This window comes from Gobio gobio (assembly GCF_949357685.1).
Source record: "Gobio gobio genome assembly, chromosome: 5".
Taxonomy (NCBI): Eukaryota; Metazoa; Chordata; class Actinopteri; order Cypriniformes; family Gobionidae; genus Gobio; species Gobio gobio.
In genome coordinates, this window is record NC_137101.1 from 26,149,979 (window position 1) to 26,170,760 (window position 20,782).

The window sequence follows — 20,782 nt, forward strand, 5'->3', positions numbered from 1 at the left end:
GTGCTGATGGAAGTGGAAAGTTTTGCGCGTGATCTACTGACAACACGCAAATTGAAGGAACACAACGACTTTTTGGGACTTTTTCTTATTCACCGTATCCCCCAGAGTTAGATAAGTCCATACATACCATTCTCATCTCCGTGCGTGCCATAACTCTGTCTGACGCACCCACCGCTAGCCTAGCTTAGCACAAAGACTGGAGGTAAACGGCTCCCTTAGTGACAAAATAACAACAAAATTTTCGCAACTTTTCATTTTCCTGTCGGTCTTAGTACACAATGTAACTATACACATCACAACATGTAAATAGGAAAATGTTGGCGTTATTTTGTCTCTTATTGAGCAGTAGGCTAGCTGGAGCTGTTTACCTCCAGTCTTTGTGCTAAGCTAGGCTAGCGGTGGGTGCGTCAGACAGAGTTATGGTATGCACAGAGATGAGAATGGTATGTATGGACTTATCTAACTCTGGGGGATACGGTGAATAAGATAAAGTCCCAAAAAGTCATTGTGTTCCTTACACAGACGCAGCCGGATAATATCCATAATGGTCAATGCAATCTACCAGTTAGTAGGCCTATCTAGTTTAAAGGGATAGACAAATACAATCGGAGTTATATTAAAAAATGTCCTGGTCTTCCAAGCTTTATTATGGCAGTTTCTGTTTTTCTGTTCTTATAAGTCCATAAAAGTGCATCTATCCATCATAAAATATATCTACACGGCTCTGGGGGGTTAATAAAGGCCTTCTGAAGCAAAGTGATGCGTTGGTGTAAGAAAAATATCATATAAATATAAGACTTTACAAACTGTAATCTCTAACATCCGCTAACTGTCATACGTGCATTCATGAGAGACTGGCGTTCCAGTGTAGTTTTAAATATGGATATTTTTCTTACACAAATGCATCGCTTCACTTCAGAAAGCCCCAGAGCCGTGTGGAGCAGTTTTATGATGGATAGATTCACTTTTATGGACTTCAAAACAGAAACAGCCATTCACTGCCATTATAAAGCTTGGAAGAGCCAGGACTTCTTTTTAATACAACTCCGATTGTATTTGTCTGAAAGAAGAATGGCATATACACCTAGGATGACTTGAGGATAAGTAAATCATGGGGTACTTTTCATTTTTGGGTGAACTCTCCCTTTAAGACATGCTTTTTTTGGGTGGTAAATAATGGCGCAAACACCAGTAAACTGACTAACACAAACCATAGTAAATCACCTTGCATGATTCATTGAAATACTCTTCTCCAATAAGTTTTGCATCTGAAAGGGAAACTCCAAAAGCATATGCAATGGTCAGCCGCAAAAATAACCCTGTCCACGCCTTTTCAGCACTAATTTTTCACTGCGTGTCTTTAGTAAATCCTGACAGTAGTTTTTTAACGCCAAAAGAGAGTTTGCGCTGGCGCAAGCTGTTTGTAAATCTGGCCCTATAAGTGATCTAGGAGCTTTGTACAGCTTTTTACAGCGGTCTATGCCTCATAGCCTCGCTTTCCATTTTCCTGTGCTTTTCTGAATAAGGTCTATTAGTGCATTCATAAGCGGTTGCTGCTAGGGTGTTGGTTGGTTTCTTTTTTCTTTTTTTGCCAGTACATCACCAGTGAATCATCTTTAAGATCTAGCAATTTTTTTTATTTCCAACATAAGATGCATATGAGAGTTCTGTAGCAGGTTCTCTCACCCAACCTCTGCTATAGAGCAGATCTGCATGCATTTTAATATCATGACCTAAATCACTCATACAGACAGATGGAAACGAAGCTGTTTCGGTGACCTACAGACTGTATCTGCCAAACATAATTAAATGAATGAATCATCGCTTTTGCCCTCGCATAAACTCACAACTGCTTCTGAGTGTGTGGATGTTTCTGAAATGCATTCAATTCACAATGCTCTAAAACAAAACAATAACTAAAAGTAAAGTTTGCATCAAAACATAAAATTACAGCAAAATATGTAGAAATACAGACACTATTGTGTTAATATAAAGAATATATCAACTGCTGGCACTAACATTTCCTTTTTAATTTTTCCTAAATCATATCCTTAGTGAAAAACCTATACCAAAATGTATATCAAATAAATGTATTTCTAAGTATAGTACAAATCCATTAACATATTTACTAAAGTGCAGTACAAATAAAATTTATTATTATTATTATTATTACTTACATATCGCTTGAGACTTACTTAGGAATACTTCTTTTGCACAATGCACATTTCTTAATATTAAGCCTAAAATGTGTTTTAAACTATTAGTAGGCTAAGGATAGTAGTATATGATCACTGTATAATTTTAGTCTTTAAATGCAAGGTATTTACTTGCAGGATAGGTATATCTTTAGTTGGACCTCAGCACTACTTCCGGATAACTAAAGTACATTAAGTACAAAATTAACAATTTAGCAGACTTTCAGTAGGCCTATATTAATTCAGTATACCAAATGTACAATGGTTTTTATGTAAAGTACATAAATATGTAAACTTATTTGAAATGCATTTATTTCATGCTAAGTATAGTAGAAATACATTTTGGTATAATTCTTCTTTTACTAGGGATGTTTTAATCATATTGTACAGAGGCAGACAATAGTGAAGTATTTTTACTTTCTACTCGGGTACATATTTCAATTATGTACAGTTTTTCTTTAAAACTTTTACTTCACTTAATTCCAAAGCATAATGTCATACTTTTTACTGCACTACAATTCATAAATTATTTATTTTTTTACCTTACTTACTTACTAAAATGTAGTACTTTCTTACTTGTACTTAAGTAAAACTTTGAATTACTTTTACTTGAGTAAAAGTAAGAAAGTTTCAATGTAATTAAGTATTAAATGATAAAAAGTAAAATATTATGATTTGGAATGTTGTGAAGTAAACGTTTTCCAAAGAATAACACTAATAAAGTACATATACATGAAAAAATAAAGTAAAAATACTTGTCCGCCTCTGATTTTGAATATCTAAATCACATATTTTTGTGGTGTAATTTCCATCACAAACAACAATAAAATAAATGTAATTCCCCAGTGATGCATGTCCTCACCCAGCCACCCCCCCCCCTCTCTCTCTCTCTCACTCACACACACACACACACACACACACACACACACACACACACACACACACACACACACACACACACACACACACACACACACAGAGATGTCAAAGTGTGACAGTAGGTGTTGCAAAGGCCAAAACGTCTATTTTTAACAATCCGTGGAAAACGTAATCTATGAGAATGCCCACAGGCTGTTTCTGTCAAGCTGAAAGGTTTTCTACTAAAAATGAGCCAAAACAGAGTCTAACAGATTGATCGGCACTGATCACGCAGAAACCACATGAAATTCATTCAACACAATAAAGTGAGGTTTTTTAACAAAATAAAATGGAAAAAAGAGGGAGAGGTTCAGCTAAAATGCGGTTAAAATTGCTCTGCTTTCTTAAAGGGACAGCTCACCCAAAAAGCCTGTCATCGCTTACTCACCCTCATTTCGTTCAAAACATTTTCTGATTTCAACATGACAAGTTTCAGTATGCATATGCACACAAACTTTAGGGGAAGATTTTTCAATGAATAATGACTTCAATACTGTTTCTTAGATTCTCATGGCAAAATTAAAAAAATAAAAAAATAGTTGGCTGTATGACAGAGTATTTCTGTGCCTACACACCTTCAGGATTCGAACAAGTTTCAGAAAGTTTTTTGCGTGAATGGCCCGTCATAAAGTGAAGAATTGCTTGTATGGGCACTTCTCCCGGATGAGCGTGTGAACATTAACCAGAGCGAGAGCAAGAGCGCAACCATCAACGAGCTTTGTTCGGGTTACGGTAGCCGTCGGCAGCGCTGTCATTTTGTTTTTAGCAGAGGTGGACAAAGTACACAACTCCATTACTCGAGTGAAAGTAAAAGTATTACTGGTCAAATATTACTCTGTTACAAGTGAAAGTTGGTAAAAATATTTTTTACTTAAGTAAAAGTACAGAAGTACTTGCTTTTTAAAAGTACTTAAGTATCAAAAGTAAAAAAAAATTTTTTTATGTAAATGCATTATTTTATTATTGTTGCATTTTTGTATAAATGCACGCTATGCCATGGTAGTTTAAGCCAGTTAGTGATGCTCCGTACGACTACCTTGAACTAATTTAAATACTTAAAAGTTAGAAAGTTTTTTACAAAGCTGCTGTCACTTTAAGGCAGAATGCACAAATCCTACACACTGATACACATCCGATATTCCCCCAACTGTTTACGTTCACTTAAGACATAATCAACTTTGTTTACGTGAATACTTTCCGAAATGAAAATGTTTACATTTTGTGTGTATTGGTCTGTTTAAGTGCGAAAAAACACAAAAGAAAGCTCTATTCAGTACTCGTGCTCTGGCATCTCAGAGGCACATAAAAACAGACTGAACTGAGCTCTTTTATCATGCTTTTTCAGATTCATCCATATGTCTATGCTTCTCTTTCTCCCAGATATTTACATTTTGCAAAAAAAAAAAAAAAACTTTTAAAGAAGAAACGAAATCATCCACTGACTTGCAAAGCTGCTACAGAAACGACTTTTGACTTTGAGGACCTTGATAGAAATGTAGTGGAGTAAAAAGTACGATATTTGTCTTTCAAATGTAGTGAAGTTAAAGTAAAAGTTCCCCTAAAAAAATTATACTTCAGTAATGTACAGATACTCAAAAAGTGTACTTAAGTACAGTACTCAAGTAAATGTACTTCGTTACTGTCCACCTCTGGTTTTTAGACCACAAAATCAACTATGTCACTAAAGAAGTGTGTTTCTGTTTGTGAGGGAAAGATAACCTTGTTCAGCTTCCCAAATAACCCAGCGTTATTTGTTTGTTTGTCTGTTCCCACCTGGACATGAGTCGAAACCGCAGACAGTGAGTGAAACTGCATCAAATGTCTGTGTTTTGTTGGCAATCAACTGCTGTGTGTGTGTGTGCGTGCGTGTGTGTGTGTGTGTGTGTGTGTGTGTGACTATTTAGCTCCACCCATCGCACGCCTCCACAAGCTCGGCTGTTTTCAGAAAGAATCTGTACAGCATATCAGTTTTTTTATAAATATGATAAAACTAAGACTATTCTGAGATATGAATGACACACACACACACACACACACACACACACACACACACACATGATGACCCTTTTCTATCTGACTTTTATCGATGCAATACTACTATAGGTACTCAAGATGAACATGAGATTGGCAGAAACTGTGTGTGTACGTGCATGTACCCTTTAATTAAAGTGAATGGGGACTGGGGCTGTCCAGCTCCCAAACAGCAACAGTGAAATTGCAGTGGAAAAGAGGAGCATGCACAGGTTGAGCTTGTTAGTTACTTCTTTTGAATTACCTTTTACCAGTGATAACGCTCTCTTTCTATCTCCCTCTATCTGCCTCCCTCTATTTAGCCTTCCATTTTATTGTCCTTAGTTCATACGCTGGTGCACTGCTCATTCGTCTCTTGAACACTCCCACTTTGGACTTTTTTATCCTTTCCCTTGTTCTTGTCAGTGAATTAGTGCTGTGAACTGAACCCCCCCCCCCCCACAAAAACAGAAAGACAAAGAGACTGAGACCTGAAAGATAAAAGAAAGAAAAATGACCTTCGTCCTTTCAAATCTCTTAGCCCCCCTGCAGGACATGACATCACTACTGTGTATAGTTTTGATCCTCTAAGGGTGAGATGAAAAGAGCTGGTATACGCACACACACAGGAATGCATCAGTTGGTCATCCTTTCATCTCAGCCAATAACTGGTATCTCTTTCATGACACACGCCAGAGTTGGCGTCAAAAGCTCATCCCTTAAGATCAAGACGCAAAGGAACGGTTTTACTTTTCACCGAAAGCTATCATCAAATCATCCCTTATTTATTTATAAAGAATAAAGAGCGTAAGTGCATATAATGCACAAATTCTGTCAGTGTCATCATTTACTCACCCTCATGTTGTTCCAAACCGGTCATGGCCCTATTATGTTTTTCACCTGGTGTGATGAATCTTACTTGGAGTTAAACATAACTAAAACAAAGGACATGATTATAGATTTTAGACAAATATCGTGGGACAGTCATGGATTCTAAATTGACTTTTGAAAAGAACCGCGAGACTGTGAAAGGGGACATCAACGTTTGTTTTGCCTTAGAAAGCTGTCCAGATTTCACATTGATAAATCCATGATGACCCTTTTCTATCTGACTTTTATTCTGCACAACAAATTTACCTTCGGGTACTAATAAAGACACCTTGACCCTGACCAAACCTGTATGAATTTCCTTCCCACAGTTACAGAGCCCTTAAAAGGATATGGTGATGGTTAAAAAATTAGATGGGGCGTAAAAAAATAATATTTCAATGCTTTTGCATTGCAAAACTCTTGCGTTCCCACAGAAACTTTGCATTTGCTCACAAAACTTTTGTGATAATATGAGGTGGGAGAAAACCCTCCTGCTTTTTCCGTGCAAAAGCAAAGTTTCTTGGGAGAACGCAAAAGTAATAATTTTTTCATTCCATCTCATATTTTTGTCCTCCACCATGTCCCCTATAGGGGCTCTGAACAAAGTATTCTTCAATTGTCCACATTCTGCTCTGTCTCACAGACAGTGCGCAACATAGAGTGGATATTAAAAGCTTGTTCAGCTTGTTTTTGTGATGTAAAAATGAAACAAAGATCAAGCATACACTGTAAACACTAGCACTCAAAATAATGAATTTGTTTGAGAGCTCAAATTAAACAAATTAGTTCAAACTAATGAACTTTTATGAGTATTAGAACTTTTTTTCTTTTGAGTTCTCAAAACTGACGCATTTTAAGTAATCAGAACTGCTTTTTGAGTTTTATTAACTTTTTTTTATTTTATTTAAAAAAAAAAATATTTAGACAAACTTAAATTTAACCGAAACTGGGCTGGGATTTCTATTATCCCAGCAATCTTTGCCATGACACTACAGGCCGAATTGGCCCAAATTAAGTGTTATATTATGTTTTTTTGAGCAAGATTAACGTTAAGTGGGAGATTTAGTATGTTTAATGTGTTGTTATGCTAGTTTAGAAAAGTTTCCATCATGGTGACGAGTGGAGCATAAGCTTAGTTTGAGAACAGATATATGTTAAATGTATTATATTGCTGTCCTCATTCAGCAATATGCTATGCTAATGCTACCTAATCATTGTGTACACTCTAAAAAATGCTGGGTAAAAAATAACCCAAGTTGGGTTGAAAATGGACTAACCCAGCAATTGGGTTGTTTTAAGCAAACATTTAACCCAACCGCTGGGTTAAAACAACCCAATTGCTGGGTTAGTCCATTTTCAACCCAACTTGGGTTATTTTTAACCCAGCATTTTTTAGAGTGCATTAAAAATGAAATCCAGAAAACTAAAAACAGATAATAAAAAAGAGATATTATAAATAAAACGTATTTCATAAGGCCCTAAACATGTAATTTTTGTTGTAACATGTTAACTTTTAATAAATTCTTGTTAATAAAAAGTTTCATTTAAATTAATTAGACATGCTTTTTGATTACTAAAATGTATTAAACCATTGAAAATGAAATCCAGAAAACTAAAAACAAATAATATAAGAGATATTATAAATAAAACTTATTTCATAAGGCCTTAAAAATGTAATTTTTGTTAAACTTTTAATCAATTCTTGTTAATAAAAAGTTTCATTTAAATTAACTAGACATGCTTTTTAAATAACTATTATATAAATGGAGTCCAAAAATGAAAATGTTCATGCAATTTGGGAAAAAATAAGATTTCATAGAGCCCAAATTCACTGCATTATGGCAGCATAACACACACTGGCAGCCCTGCTGTTGTTTTGCATGTTTGTTTAAGGGTTTAATAGTAGATGCTTGGTAAAAAATAACCCAAGTTGGGTTGAAAATGGACTAACCCAGCAATTGGGTTGTTTTAGGCAAACATTTAACCCAACCGCTGGGTTAAAACAACCCAATTGCTAGGTTAGTCCATTTTCAACCCAACTTGGGTTATTTTTAACTCAGCATTTTTTAGAGTGTAACCAATTAGCAAGAAGCCATTTATTGAATTAACCAATTAAAGCTAGTGAAGTTTCCACTATTAAAAATGCGAGATTACATTATATTTTTAAGTTAAATGTATGAATTAGCTTACTCAAATATTTCATGTTCAGAGCAATTAAAATGTATGAGTACAAAATAAAAATGTCCAAGTTCTGCTTACTTAAACCTTCATTTTTTTCAACTTAACCCCTTTCCTGTTAACCCCCTTTACACTAAAATGCGCTATCCAAACTTATATGGAAAGTACTTTTAAAAAATTAAAGTATGAACAAGTTATGGAAGTTTAAATTGACTTTAAATTAAACATACTGTACTAAATATTTTTTAGTTGATATAAAAAAATATATTTTACAAAAAAATATATACTATAAAATTACTATAAAATCAAAGCCATATTTCTAACCAAGTTGTGTTCCAAATTTGAAGTTGATATCACAAAAATTAAATTTCCCATCAGACTGAGAGAACCTTGAGAGTCAGACCTTTGCGATGATATATGTTTTGTCAAGATTAGAAAAGGTTTTGATTATAAAGTAGTTAAAATAAATTTTGTAATATGAAACCTGACACCGCCCACTAGGGGAGGAGCCCGCTAGAAGAATTTAGAGTACCGTTTTCATGGTAACGCAATGTCCGATTACAAAATAGTTTTCACAGGATGGATTTTAAGTTTGTAAGCTTTCGAATGATACCTAATTTATGATGATTACTAAATTATTTGATACGAAAAGAAGGCGATCAAAAGAAGAGCGCCATGCAGGTAAGGGGTTAAAAATTTTGAGGCAACAGATTTTTGCCAACTTATTCGGGTATACAGTGTGTCCTTTAATGTGGAAATTACAACATATGTAGTGCCACTTAAAACCAAAGTGACACATATCAGGAAAAAAAAAAACTGAATCTTTTGTGAGAAAGGTTTATTCGTTATCTTTAAAACCCCTACTTTGTTAGTTCTGGAACCCTACTGTTGCACTCTATTGTCTTCAAGATCAAGAGCACTGGAATATCTGACATGTCACACAACCTTTCGCTCAATATCTAATACACACACATAAACATCACACACAGTCTCTCACTGGAAGTCTTGCTGACACATTATTAATGATTCATCTTCCTGACTACCATTCAGAAGTGAATTATTGATGAATATAGTCTGTGTGTGTGAAATGACCAAAGACTTGAGTCTAAATATAGCTCTTCTTTAATTGATGAAATTCACTTTTACAGGTTAGTGCGATTGTAAATGCTGGAGTCTGGACCACCAGATTTGCTGTGTTCCTTAAATATCGACAAACCAGTAGGAATTATAATACTTTAAGCATTCATCGATTTGGTCACACTTTAGATTAGGATCTAATTCTCACTATTAACTACGACTTTTGCCTCAATAAACTCCCAATTACTGCTTATTAATAGTTAGTAAGGTGGTTGTTATTGGGTATGTATTGGCTAGGATTAAGGGATGTAGAATATGGTCATGCAGAATACGGCATTAATATGTGCTTTATAAGTACTAATAAACACTCAGTATCCTAGTAATATACTAATAAGCAACTAGTTAATAGTGAGAATTGCACCCTAAACTGAAGTGTTACTATTTTGTTGTCATTTTAGTGGTGACAATGACTCTAGACTCCAGTCTTTAGTGAAAAAAGAAGAAGAAGAAAAAGCACAACACAACAGGAAGTTTCCATCTGTTACCCAAGAATTCCCATAAAAATCACAGCGTGAATCTCCTTTTCTCGAAATGTGTCTCCTTTTATCTACTGCTATTTATGCCACATGCTGTCGTTTCTAAAACCAAGCAAAATTGTGTTTATAGAAAAGCACTTACAAAGGAAGATTATGGGGCAAGGATAGTTTAAAAGCAGAAATGTAAAGCTTGTATTTTTTGGTTAAGGAATTATATTAAATACACCCATACAAAAGGTTTTGGAATGCCCTCAAAAGACTACATGGTGACATTTCATTTTTGTGTGAACTATCGCTTTAGCGCTATTTTCTTGTATGTGTGGTTAAAGGGATAGTTCACCTATTTTAATTCTGTCATAATTTACTCACCCTCAAGTTGTTCCAAACCTGTATGAATTTCTATGTTCTGCTGAACACAAAAGAAGATATTTTGAAGAATATGGGTAACCAAACAGTCGATTGGCACCATTGACTTAAAAAGTATTTTTGTTTTCCATACTATGAAGGTCAGTTGAGCCCTGGGCCTGTTTGGTTACCTATATTCTTCAAAATATCTTCTTTTGTGTTCAGCGGAAAATAGAAATTCATACAGGTTTGAGGGTGAGTAAATGATGACAGAATTACAATTTTTGGGTGAACTATCCCTTGAAGTTACTGGGTTTACTACCTTTACATGGTCATGACGGAAGTTAAACGATTAAATAACTTTGTACAGGATTAGCAAGATTAGTCCTGTGTTACCATATGCTATGTTTAAGTCTTGTGGCTATACTTGCAAAACACTCTATTTTAATGTTTATCTCGAATAAAAAACCTGGCCCATAGATTTCCATTTGAAGCACATTACTGAAAACACTTTTGTTTCCTGTTATAAGATAAGGAATGACTCAATAATTTTCTGTGACGGCACAGATAATGTTGAAAGAACGTAACCCGAATTTTGGTACATTACATATAAAGAGCACAAAACAGTGTGCAATCTAAACCGATCATAAACAGACACTCTGTTCCTTGCACTTCCTGTGACTAAGTGAGTCAGTGCGGGCTCTGGAAATCGCAACTCTACCCTACAAAGGCAAAAGACCTTAACTCGCTATAGTGTGAAACTGAGAAAAATGACTTTAAAGATTTGTAGTTGTCCAGCCAAATTAATTATAGGTAGGACACTGGAAATCTGTCAATTAGATGTTTTAGTAATGAAAATGATCTACTTAAAAAAATCTTGAGCTCAAACTTGACTTTTGACCCCTATTTTGAAGTTACTCTGCCTTTGTATTGTCTGCAAAAAGTGAGAAGTCAGACCAAGGCAAATGGCAGTAACTTCCACATTATCAATATTTGGTTGCTGTTCACCATTTACAAAATTATTATAGTAACACCTGTATAAAATCTAGTGACCATGGCATTTCAAAAGCCATCTCAACCATCCTTAAACACTCTTTGTAAAAACAACCTCTCAACTATTTGTTTTACCTACACTTTTATTCAGGTATCGAGTGTGTCAGAAGTGGTTCAGTGACAGATAGGCTACACTGTAATATAAACGCTGCAAACCTTAATGGACAGTAAAACAACGGCTGGCAGTAAAAACTCAGTAACTTCTAAACAACGGCTAAACAATAGCAGAGTATCCAAACTCAATTTGAGCGTTCTAAAACACAGGAAAAGAACAGTAACTGGTGTTACAGTGTTCTGCCTTGGTTTCTCCTGGGCTTTTGGAAGTTACTGTTAAGACAACCCATTATTTTCTCAATATAACAACGGAATTGACTCAAGATACTTATCCACATGATAAAAGAGGTCTTGAATGTCCCAAAAATATTGCGACCAAAAATGAAGCCTTTTGCCTTTGTTGTCATAGTACTGAATTTGTACTATAAATACTGTAACACATCCAATATATGTGTTCAAAGATTGTTTAGTGTCCATCGGTTCTCTTTCAACAGGGAGTGGCTGGATTGGAAAAGCTATTTGTTTTGTACCTCTTTCCTGTTGATAAAGCCTCAAACCCATCCTACTGCTTTGTCTTCCTCTCTTTACATCCTTCACTGCAGAAAAAAAAGCTGAGATGTGCTGTTAACCACTATCTGGGCCAGCGCTAAATTTATCACATTAGGTGCCTTAAAATAAGGACATATGGAATCTCTTATAACACGATGCAACATTACACTGAGATTCAAAATACAAAGCATATCTATTATGTTCTGTGACACTTAAACCTGTTTGCCCCGCACTACATTGCTGGAATTATAAGCCATGAACAAGACCAGACACACCACACTTTAAAAACATTTATGAAGTGAATAGTAGGGGCCCACAAGATTTAAGATTTGTCTATTTGTCAGAATATAATAATGTTATACAGAATATACAACCAGAAGTGAAATGTAAAACAGGTGATGCTAGATGCTAAAATGATGCTAGGATGGTCTGGCTGGCTACCAGGGTGTTGCTATGTAGTTGCTATTGTGTAATGAGTTGGTGTTGCAATGTGGTTGGGTGTTCTGGATAGTTTCTATAGGGTTGCTAGGGTGTTGTCAGGGTAATATACGGTAGGCCGGCTATTCCCGCGGCTTTCCAGGGGTTCTACTATGGGGGGTTCCCAGGGTGTCGCTAGGGTATTATGTGTAGTTGCCAGGGTGATATATGATTGGCCAAGTGTTTTGGTTGGTTTCTAGGGTGTTACTATGCAGTTGTTCCGATGTTATAAGTAGTTGCCAGGGTGTTGTTTGTGTGTTCTGGGTGGATATCACTGTACTAAATGGTTGCCAGAGTGTTCTGGGTAGTTGCCAGGGTATTACTACTATGCGTTGTTGGGGTAGTATATGGTAATTTGGGTGTTCTAGGTCGTTTCTAAGTTTAACTATGCAGATAATATGAGTTGATGTCAGGGTAATATATGGTTGCCTGTATGTTCTGGGTGGTTTCTAGGGTGTTATTGGAGGCTATTTAACCATTTGCCAGGGCAAACTACGGCCAAGTGTTCTGTGTTGTTTCATGGGTGTTTTATGTGTTGTCAGTTACCTGCGTACTGGGTGGTTTTATGATTCAGATGTTAGAGCATTATAAGTTGTCTCCAGGGTGTGGCTATGGTGTTCTGGGTGGTTGTCAGGGTAATATAAGGTTGTCCAAGTGTTATGGATGGTTTCTAGGGCATTACTGGTGCCTGTCCAGGTGTTTTGAGTGATTTAGGATATTACAGGAGGTTGACAGAGTGTTCTGGTTGGTTTATAGGGTGTTACTATGCAGTTGTTCAAGTGTTATGAGTAGTTGCCAAGGTGTTGTTAGGGTATTCTCGGTGGATGCCAGGGTAATATAATGTTGCTCAGGTGTTATGGATGGTTTCTAGGTCATTACTGGTGGCTGTCAGGGGTGTTCTGGGGAGGGGGTTTATAGGGTGTTACAGCAGGTTACCAGGGTGTTGCTAGGGTGTTCTGGGTGGATATCAGTGTACTAAATGGTTGCCAGAGTGTTCTGGGTAGTTGCCAGGGTGTTACTACTATGCATTGTTGGGGTAGTATATGGTAATTTGGGTGTTCTAGGTCGTTTCTAAGTTTAACTATGCAGATAGTATGAGTTGATGTCAGGGTAATATATGGTTGCCTGTATGTTCTGGGTGGTTTCTAGGGTGTTATTGGAGGCTATTTAACCATTTGCCAGGGCAAACTACGGCCAAGTGTTCTGTGTTGTTTCATGGGTGTTTTATGTGTTGTCAGTTACCTGCGTACTGGGTGGTTTTATGATTCAGATGTTAGAGCATTATAAGTTGTCTCCAGGGTGTGGCTATGGTGTTCTGGGTGGTTGTCAGGGTAATATAAGGTCGTCCAAGTGTTATGGATGGTTTCTAGGGCATTGCTGGTGCCTGTCCAGGTGTTTTGAGTGATTTAGGATATTACAGGAGGTTGACAGAGTGTTCTGGTTGGTTTATAGGGTGTTACTATGCAGTTGTTCAAGTGTTATGAGTAGTTGCCAAGGTGTTGTTAGGGTATTCTCGGTGGATGCCAGGGTAATATAATGTTGCTCAGGTGTTATGGATGGTTTCTAGGGCATTACTGGTGGCTGTCGGGGGTGTTCTGGGGAGGGGGTTTATAGGGTGTTACAGCAGGTTACCAGGGTGTTGCTAGGGTGTTCTGGGTGGTTGCCAGGGTAATATCCAGCCCAAATTTTCTGGGTGTTTTTTTGGGAGCTGATTGTGCATTGTCAGGGTAATATAAGGTATCTGGGTGTTCCAGATGGGTTTTAAATTGCAGATGTTAAGAGTGCTATGAATTGTTCCCTGGGTGGTTGTCAGGGTAATATATTGTTTGCTGAGTGTTCTGGTAGGTTTCTATGGTGTCTGACATACGAATACACCCTACACTACACTAACAGCTGCTTATTCATGGTGATATGAAAATTTAAACCACTTGGCAGTGCGAAATGACACCATGCTAATGTGCATATCCATAATTCATTACCTCAGTCCATTTTGTGTGTGTGTGTGTGTGTGTGTGTGAGAGAGAGAGAGAGAAAGAGAGAGAGCAGTGGATAACAAAACTAACTGAATAGCTGTCTGGCTGTTTTTCACAGATGAGTAATAAAAAACTTTGACCTATTAGTGTGTTAACCATAAGCTGCCGGTGTCATGCATATATTGATATGCATACTCTTATTTGTATTCTTCTTGTGAACATTAATAGTTCTTAACAATTATAGAAACTGCTTTTGCATTTATCTGCACAGACGTAATACTATGTGTGTGAAACTGAAACTACAAACTACATTGTCACATTACTCGTGTGAACTTGTGGTGAAAATGCTGCACCCCAAAAAAGGGCTGTGGTGATACCATCACCCTCGATGGTATCGGGTGATACCATGGTAATTCAGTATAAAGCAAGGTACTCAATGATTAAGATATTCATGTACCATGGTATTTACTCGACATTTCAAGGTACTTCAAACAATAGACTCCCAGAAAAAAGGTACAAACGCTGTCACTGGGACAGTACCTTTACAAAATGTACACTTTTGTTCTTTTTAGGTAGGCTAATATGTACACTTTATGTACTAATATGCACCCTTTAGGTAGCTACAAAAATGTACCTTTTTGAAAGGGTACCACCCCAATGACAGCTTTTTCTGAGAGTATACAATTATATTAACACAATGTCCAAAACACTTGCATGGTACTTTTTAGGTCCTATTGGTAGAGAAATTTACACTTTCTGATCAGGTTCTACAAATATTTATGCCTTTTTGTTACTTTGGAGATGTCATAAGTTGTCAAAAATGTTAATGTGTTTGTCATTGTCATTGACTTAACCAATAACATTTAAGTTGACAAATACAGGGAGGCAGTAAAAGATTTGCTCTCACCCCTGTGCGGGCCCAATATTACTAAATAGGAAGCAGCTGTTAAAGCCTGTCCACTGGTTTCAGCTTTCAACATGAACAATAAGAAGAGCTTTGGTTTCAGTTGAACAGTCCCTCAAAAACTTTGGAAACAAATCCGGGAAAAACATGGAAACAGTGCCCTCTGCTGTCCGACGTCTGACTCAACTCACTCACCCTCGAAAAGAAAATAATACAACGATGTACATACATACATACATACATAGGGTGAATTCAGGTTGTATAACCTGATATAATGTCCATTGCCTGAGTTTGGCTGCTTTAGGAATTAGAAAAATCTATGAAGACCATCTCATACTGATGACCTGAGAAATAGGCCTACAGCAAATGATCTCTCAACATTGAATAACACAGGAAATACTGTAAAGTGTGTATGACACCGTACTGAACTGTTCCTAGCTGTGGTTTACCAGTTTGTAATTACAATATTTAACCATTCATACATAAACCATTCCTAAAGGTGATAATACACAGGGCCACTTTTTGAGCAATGTTGCAGAACTTTTCCATTGAGAATGGGCAACAAATTTCTATCCGGATACTTTAGATCGGTCATGGGCCGTGTCTCACCTGATTGCCCATTGACAGCGACATTGCTCAAAAAGCTGCCCCGTGTATCATCAACTTTAAGAAGGGTTTATGTATGAATGGTTAAATATTGTAATTTCAAACTGGTAAACCACAGCTATAGGTGCAATTCGGTATGGTGTCATACACAGTATTTCCTGTGTGATTCAATGTTGAGGGATCATTTGCAGTATTTCTCAGGTCGGAGATGGTCTTATTTATTTTCTTGTGCACTTTCCTAGTGTTATTGGTCATTGGCCTAGGATTATCAGTGCAATTTATTTAAAATATTTTTTGTTTTAAATATTGTCATCAAAATCATGAATACAGATTACTATTCAAAAGTTTAGGGTCAGCAAGTTTTGTTTTACCCATTAAATTGATCAAAAGTGACAGTAACATTTATGGTGTTACAAAAGATTTTTCTTTTAACTTCCTACGTATCAGAAAATCCCAACAAAATATCTCATGGTTTTCACCAAAAAAAAGAGAAGCATTTCCTGTTATTATCATATAACATATATATACAATTTTTTTTAATGAAAACAAAAAAACCCAAGCAATTATTTCATGGTTTTCACACACACACACAAAAAAAATATATTTTGTTGGGATTTTTTTGTTTTCACACCCAAAAATGTATATATATATATGTTATATGATAAAAAAATTTATATATGTTATATGATAACAGGAAATGCTACTTGAGCAATGAATCATATTAAAACGTTTTCTCAAGAATTATGTGACATTTTCATTTTCACAATCCAATCACACAGAGACAAAGAAATTTGTTTTAATTTATTTATGATTATAAAGCTACAATGTACAGAAAGCTCCAAACAGCAGAACTGGTGAGAGGACGAGGGGATTAATTCTCCCCGGCTTTTGGGGGCACCCACTCGTGGATCTTCTTGCGAGTGGTTGAATAGGGCACGTAGCAGTTTGTTGTGCCACTGAGGTTGAACTGATGAACCTGGGCCAGGAACTTCTTGGGTTCTGGAGGGTGAGTGGTGGGAGGGTCATCCGTCATGCAGTGCAGCCAGCGGTGCCTGAGAACAACATTAAAAGAGAGAGAGAAAAAAAAGGGAAGATATATGATTGTGCACTGTCACTTACTAACTTTGAAACAAAGAAGTGAGAATTTCTGTTAATATTTATAAAAATATATTAATACTTATTTTTTTTATATTTTAAAATATTTTTCCTTTTAATTTCTCATGATGGATCAGCAAAAGGATATTAAAATCCATCTGTCCACTGTATTCTCATTGCCGTTAAAGCTACACTGTGTAACTTTTTTAGTTTATTCTTAGCTAAAAACACTTAGTTCTTTCAAAAATATATGTGCTCATTAATGTATATTTACTTCTTTCAAGTAATAAAGTATTCTCGTAAGTTTATAATATGCCATTGAAAATACATACGGGTGAGGGGTTTGAATGTGGGTCGCCATGTTGCCCCTCCATCTTGAAAGTACACTAGCCAAAGAGGGACATACCCGTAAATTCAAGCTTCGCCTTTCGCGTTTTAACACTCGATGGCACCATGTCGAATGTGGACAAGGTAAGCCATGTTAATCTTGGACTAAATCGGCCACCGTAGGAGTTAAAAAGAAATCGGAATTGAGAGGAACAGAAACTAATATTCACTGGATGGTCATATACCTTTTCACCGCTAGATGGGGGAAAATATCACACAGTGTAGCTTTAATGTTGAATTTGCAAGACAACCAATTTTTAATTTCTCTGTAAAAATTGTAAGCATTTCATTCCTGCTCACGTAGACGTCACACGTCATCAGCGCGTTCCATGAGGCAATGCAGTGTCAGCAAGTGCCACAAACTGAATCAAGAGGAATTATGCTGTTTTCACGCCATGTTGTAACCGTAATTACCAGATGGCAACCTGTGACGTTCTACTTGGAGCTGTTCTTGTCCTCAGACTCGGATTTATGAGCTTCTATGTCAACAATATCATCGGTGAAATTAATCTGCAGCAGTTAGGTGGTACAAGTCACGTTGGCGCTCTTCAAGTTGTTTACGTTCATTATTATTGTAATGCTATGTGCTTTGAGTCATGAGGTAATTTAACGGCGTCTTTCGTGGTGCTTTGCAGACTCTGCTGTGTGTGTGTGTGTGTGTGTGTGTGTGTGTGTGTGTGTGTGTGTGTGTGTGCGCATGTGTGTGTGTGCTGCATGCTGTGCATGTGTTTTGAAGGAGGCGTTCTGAAGGGAGCGTGGGATCTCATGCTTTTAAAACTAGCTTGCTAATGCTAGCCTCTACAAAATATTGCTAATGCTAGCCTCTTTTAAGGCAAGAGTAGGTTCTTTAAAGAGCGGTATAAACTAATAATTACAATCTTAAAGGGTGAGTTCCCCCCAAAATAAAATGTCTGTCTTTAATTACTCACCCTCATGTCGTTCCAAACCCGTAAGACCTTCGTTCATCTTCGAAACACAAATTAAGATATTTCTGATGACATCCAAGAGCTCTCTGACTCCTCCATAGACAGCAATATAATTAACACTTTCAAGGTTCAGAGAGGCAGTAAAAAATATTGTTAAAATGGTCAATGTGACCATTGTGGTTCAACATTAATTTTAGATGAACGAAGATCTTTTGGGTTTGGAACGACATGAGGATAATTAATGACAGAAATTTCATTTTTGGGTGAACTAACCCTTTAAAGCTACACTGTGTAACTTTTTTAGTCTATTCTTAGCTAAAAACACTTAGTTCTTTCAAAAATATATGTGCTCATTAATGTATATTTACTTCTTTCAAGTAATAAAGTATTATCGTAAGTTTATAATATGCCATTGAAAATACACAAGGTAATGGGATCTAACGGTGGTCGCCATGTTGCCCCTCCATCTTGAAAGTACATTAGCCAAAGAGGGACATACCCGTAAATTCAAGCTTCGCCTTTCGCGTTTTAACCGGTTTTAATACTCGATGGCACTGTACAAAATTCCCTGCCTCGCGCATGTGCGCGTCAACTTGTTCAGACTTGTCTGGTGCATGTGCAGAGAGTTTTCATCTCAGCAGCGTCCAGTAACAGAGTTATACAGAGTTTTCCTGGCTTGTTTATTCCTCAAAAGTCTGTTTTTCCTTGTGTGGTATTTCTGTGCGTTAATAACTCAGTAAGTAATAATAGTTATTGTCATTGTAGATGTGTTTCAGAGTGTGTCATCGCGTAATTCAGTTGATGTCACCTCAGAAGTATTTTTGTGTCAACGTAATGCTCACCTATTTGAATAATCATTCAGTTATTTTGTTATCAACAATGTTTATTCGTTTATAGAAAATATTTGCTTGTAATGTATGTTGATGGAAATATGTATCAGGTATGATCGGCATATTAACAATTGTTATACAGAGCGCACTGCAGTGCTAACGTTAAAGCGGTGCACACACTTTTGTAATCCGACACCGTGTGTTAGCAGCAGCAGCGGCAGCTCCGCTCCTTTTAATGCAGCTGCATTTAGCGCCTATATATGGTACAATAAGCTCTGGTTCACGGTTACATTATACAAATGTAACTTATAAGTATAGTTATACAGTTCTTAACTGTGTATGTATATTTACCAGCCTTATTTGTTCTCTCACAGAAACCACATGTATGTACATATCCACGCAAACCTGTTTATGCCTTGCAATTGGATGACTGAATAAACATTACTATCATCAAAGTTCACTCTGGATTAGCTGCAGTTCTTTCTAGCCGAATAATTAGGCCAGTTGAGTTCCAACCATCCCACTGCGCACAGAATATCCCACAGGCACCGTGTCGAATGTGGACGAGGTCGAACTGGAAGCCATGTTAATCTTGGACTAAATCGGCCACCGTAGGAGTTGAAACGAAATCGGAATTGAGAGGAACAGAAACTAAAATTCACTGGATGGTCATATACCTTTTCACCGCTAGATGGGGGAAAATATCACACAGTGTAGCTTTAAGTGCAAAAGCTGCAAATAACAGGGCAAAAGGAAGACGCTAAATCCATTAAAAAAACCATGCCAAATGCATCTATATTACCATTCAGAAGGGACCATGCTGCCATCAACCTCCCACAAAGTCTTCTTGCCGTTCATCTCTGTGGTGTAAATCACCCATCGGTGACGGCCTGGAAGAGACACGTAGAAAAATACACACTCAGAAGACTTAACAATCATTGAATGTGTGTATGACACAGCTCAAGTATGTAAATTCATACCGAAAAAGTATCTGTTGTCCTCAAAGTATTTGTTGCCATATTTGTCAATACCCACCAAGGCTCCTGTCTTGATATCATTCACCCTGAGAAAGACATTTGTTTATCAAATCAATTATTTATATTAAGTGTAATTTATTATAATATAATATGTAATATATAAATTCCCTGCCAAAAGATTCTGTGGCAGCAGCATAAATTTCACTACAGGTCCAAAAAAGGGTACAGTCTCGCATCCTAATCATTACAATAATATGAATACTTATAAAACAAACAATAAAAATGTAATTAAATCACGGCCCCTCTTATTAGTTCTATTGTGTATGACGATCTTAACTACCTATATGTTGATACCGGTCTCAGTGTTTAAATACATATTTACTGTTGATATGTTGAAATTGATATGCCAAGTAAAATAATTACTCCGGACACTTCAGTGTGTACAGTCACTATCAAAGAGGTCATTGCTTTGGATTCGGTGTCTCATAGTTCACACTTCGTTTCACGCCCCTGTTTATCTCTAAAGCTTTAAAACAGTTGTATTCGAGTGATCTACCTGAATAGCTGCAGCAGGAAGCCTTTAATACCACCATGACCGGAGACTTGACCCAGGGCCCGCCGCACTAAATTCGTGTACTCCGCCATAGCTGACGGACTCTAAACGCCGACGCACGGTCACGCAACTTTAGTTCCCCCTGCACACGATCCGGCGTTTAGGGTTCCGCCAACAATCTCTGCTTTGGTTTACGCAGTTAACGTTTTTGTCTCTGGGTGACGTGCACTATTTAGAAGAAAAAAAACAATTTATTAGGAAGTATTCTA

General features: G+C 36.8%; 2 protein-coding genes across 2 annotated transcripts in view; both read right to left on the reverse strand.

The window, feature by feature from the left end:
• Positions 1–20,782, reverse strand: part of taf3 (TAF3 RNA polymerase II, TATA box binding protein (TBP)-associated facto) — a 996,662-nt gene that overhangs the window by 577,930 nt on the left and 397,950 nt on the right. The window lies entirely within an intron of this gene.
• Positions 16,532–20,656, reverse strand: ndufa12 (NADH:ubiquinone oxidoreductase subunit A12). The gene is made up of 4 exons (XM_079817214.1): positions 20,517–20,656; positions 19,964–20,046; positions 19,786–19,873; positions 16,532–16,797 (listed from the first exon to the last, which is right to left on the reverse strand). Exons 1-4 carry the CDS (start codon positions 20,603–20,605, stop codon positions 16,617–16,619), a joined length of 441 nt encoding a protein of 146 aa, XP_079673340.1. The 5' UTR covers positions 20,606–20,656; the 3' UTR covers positions 16,532–16,616.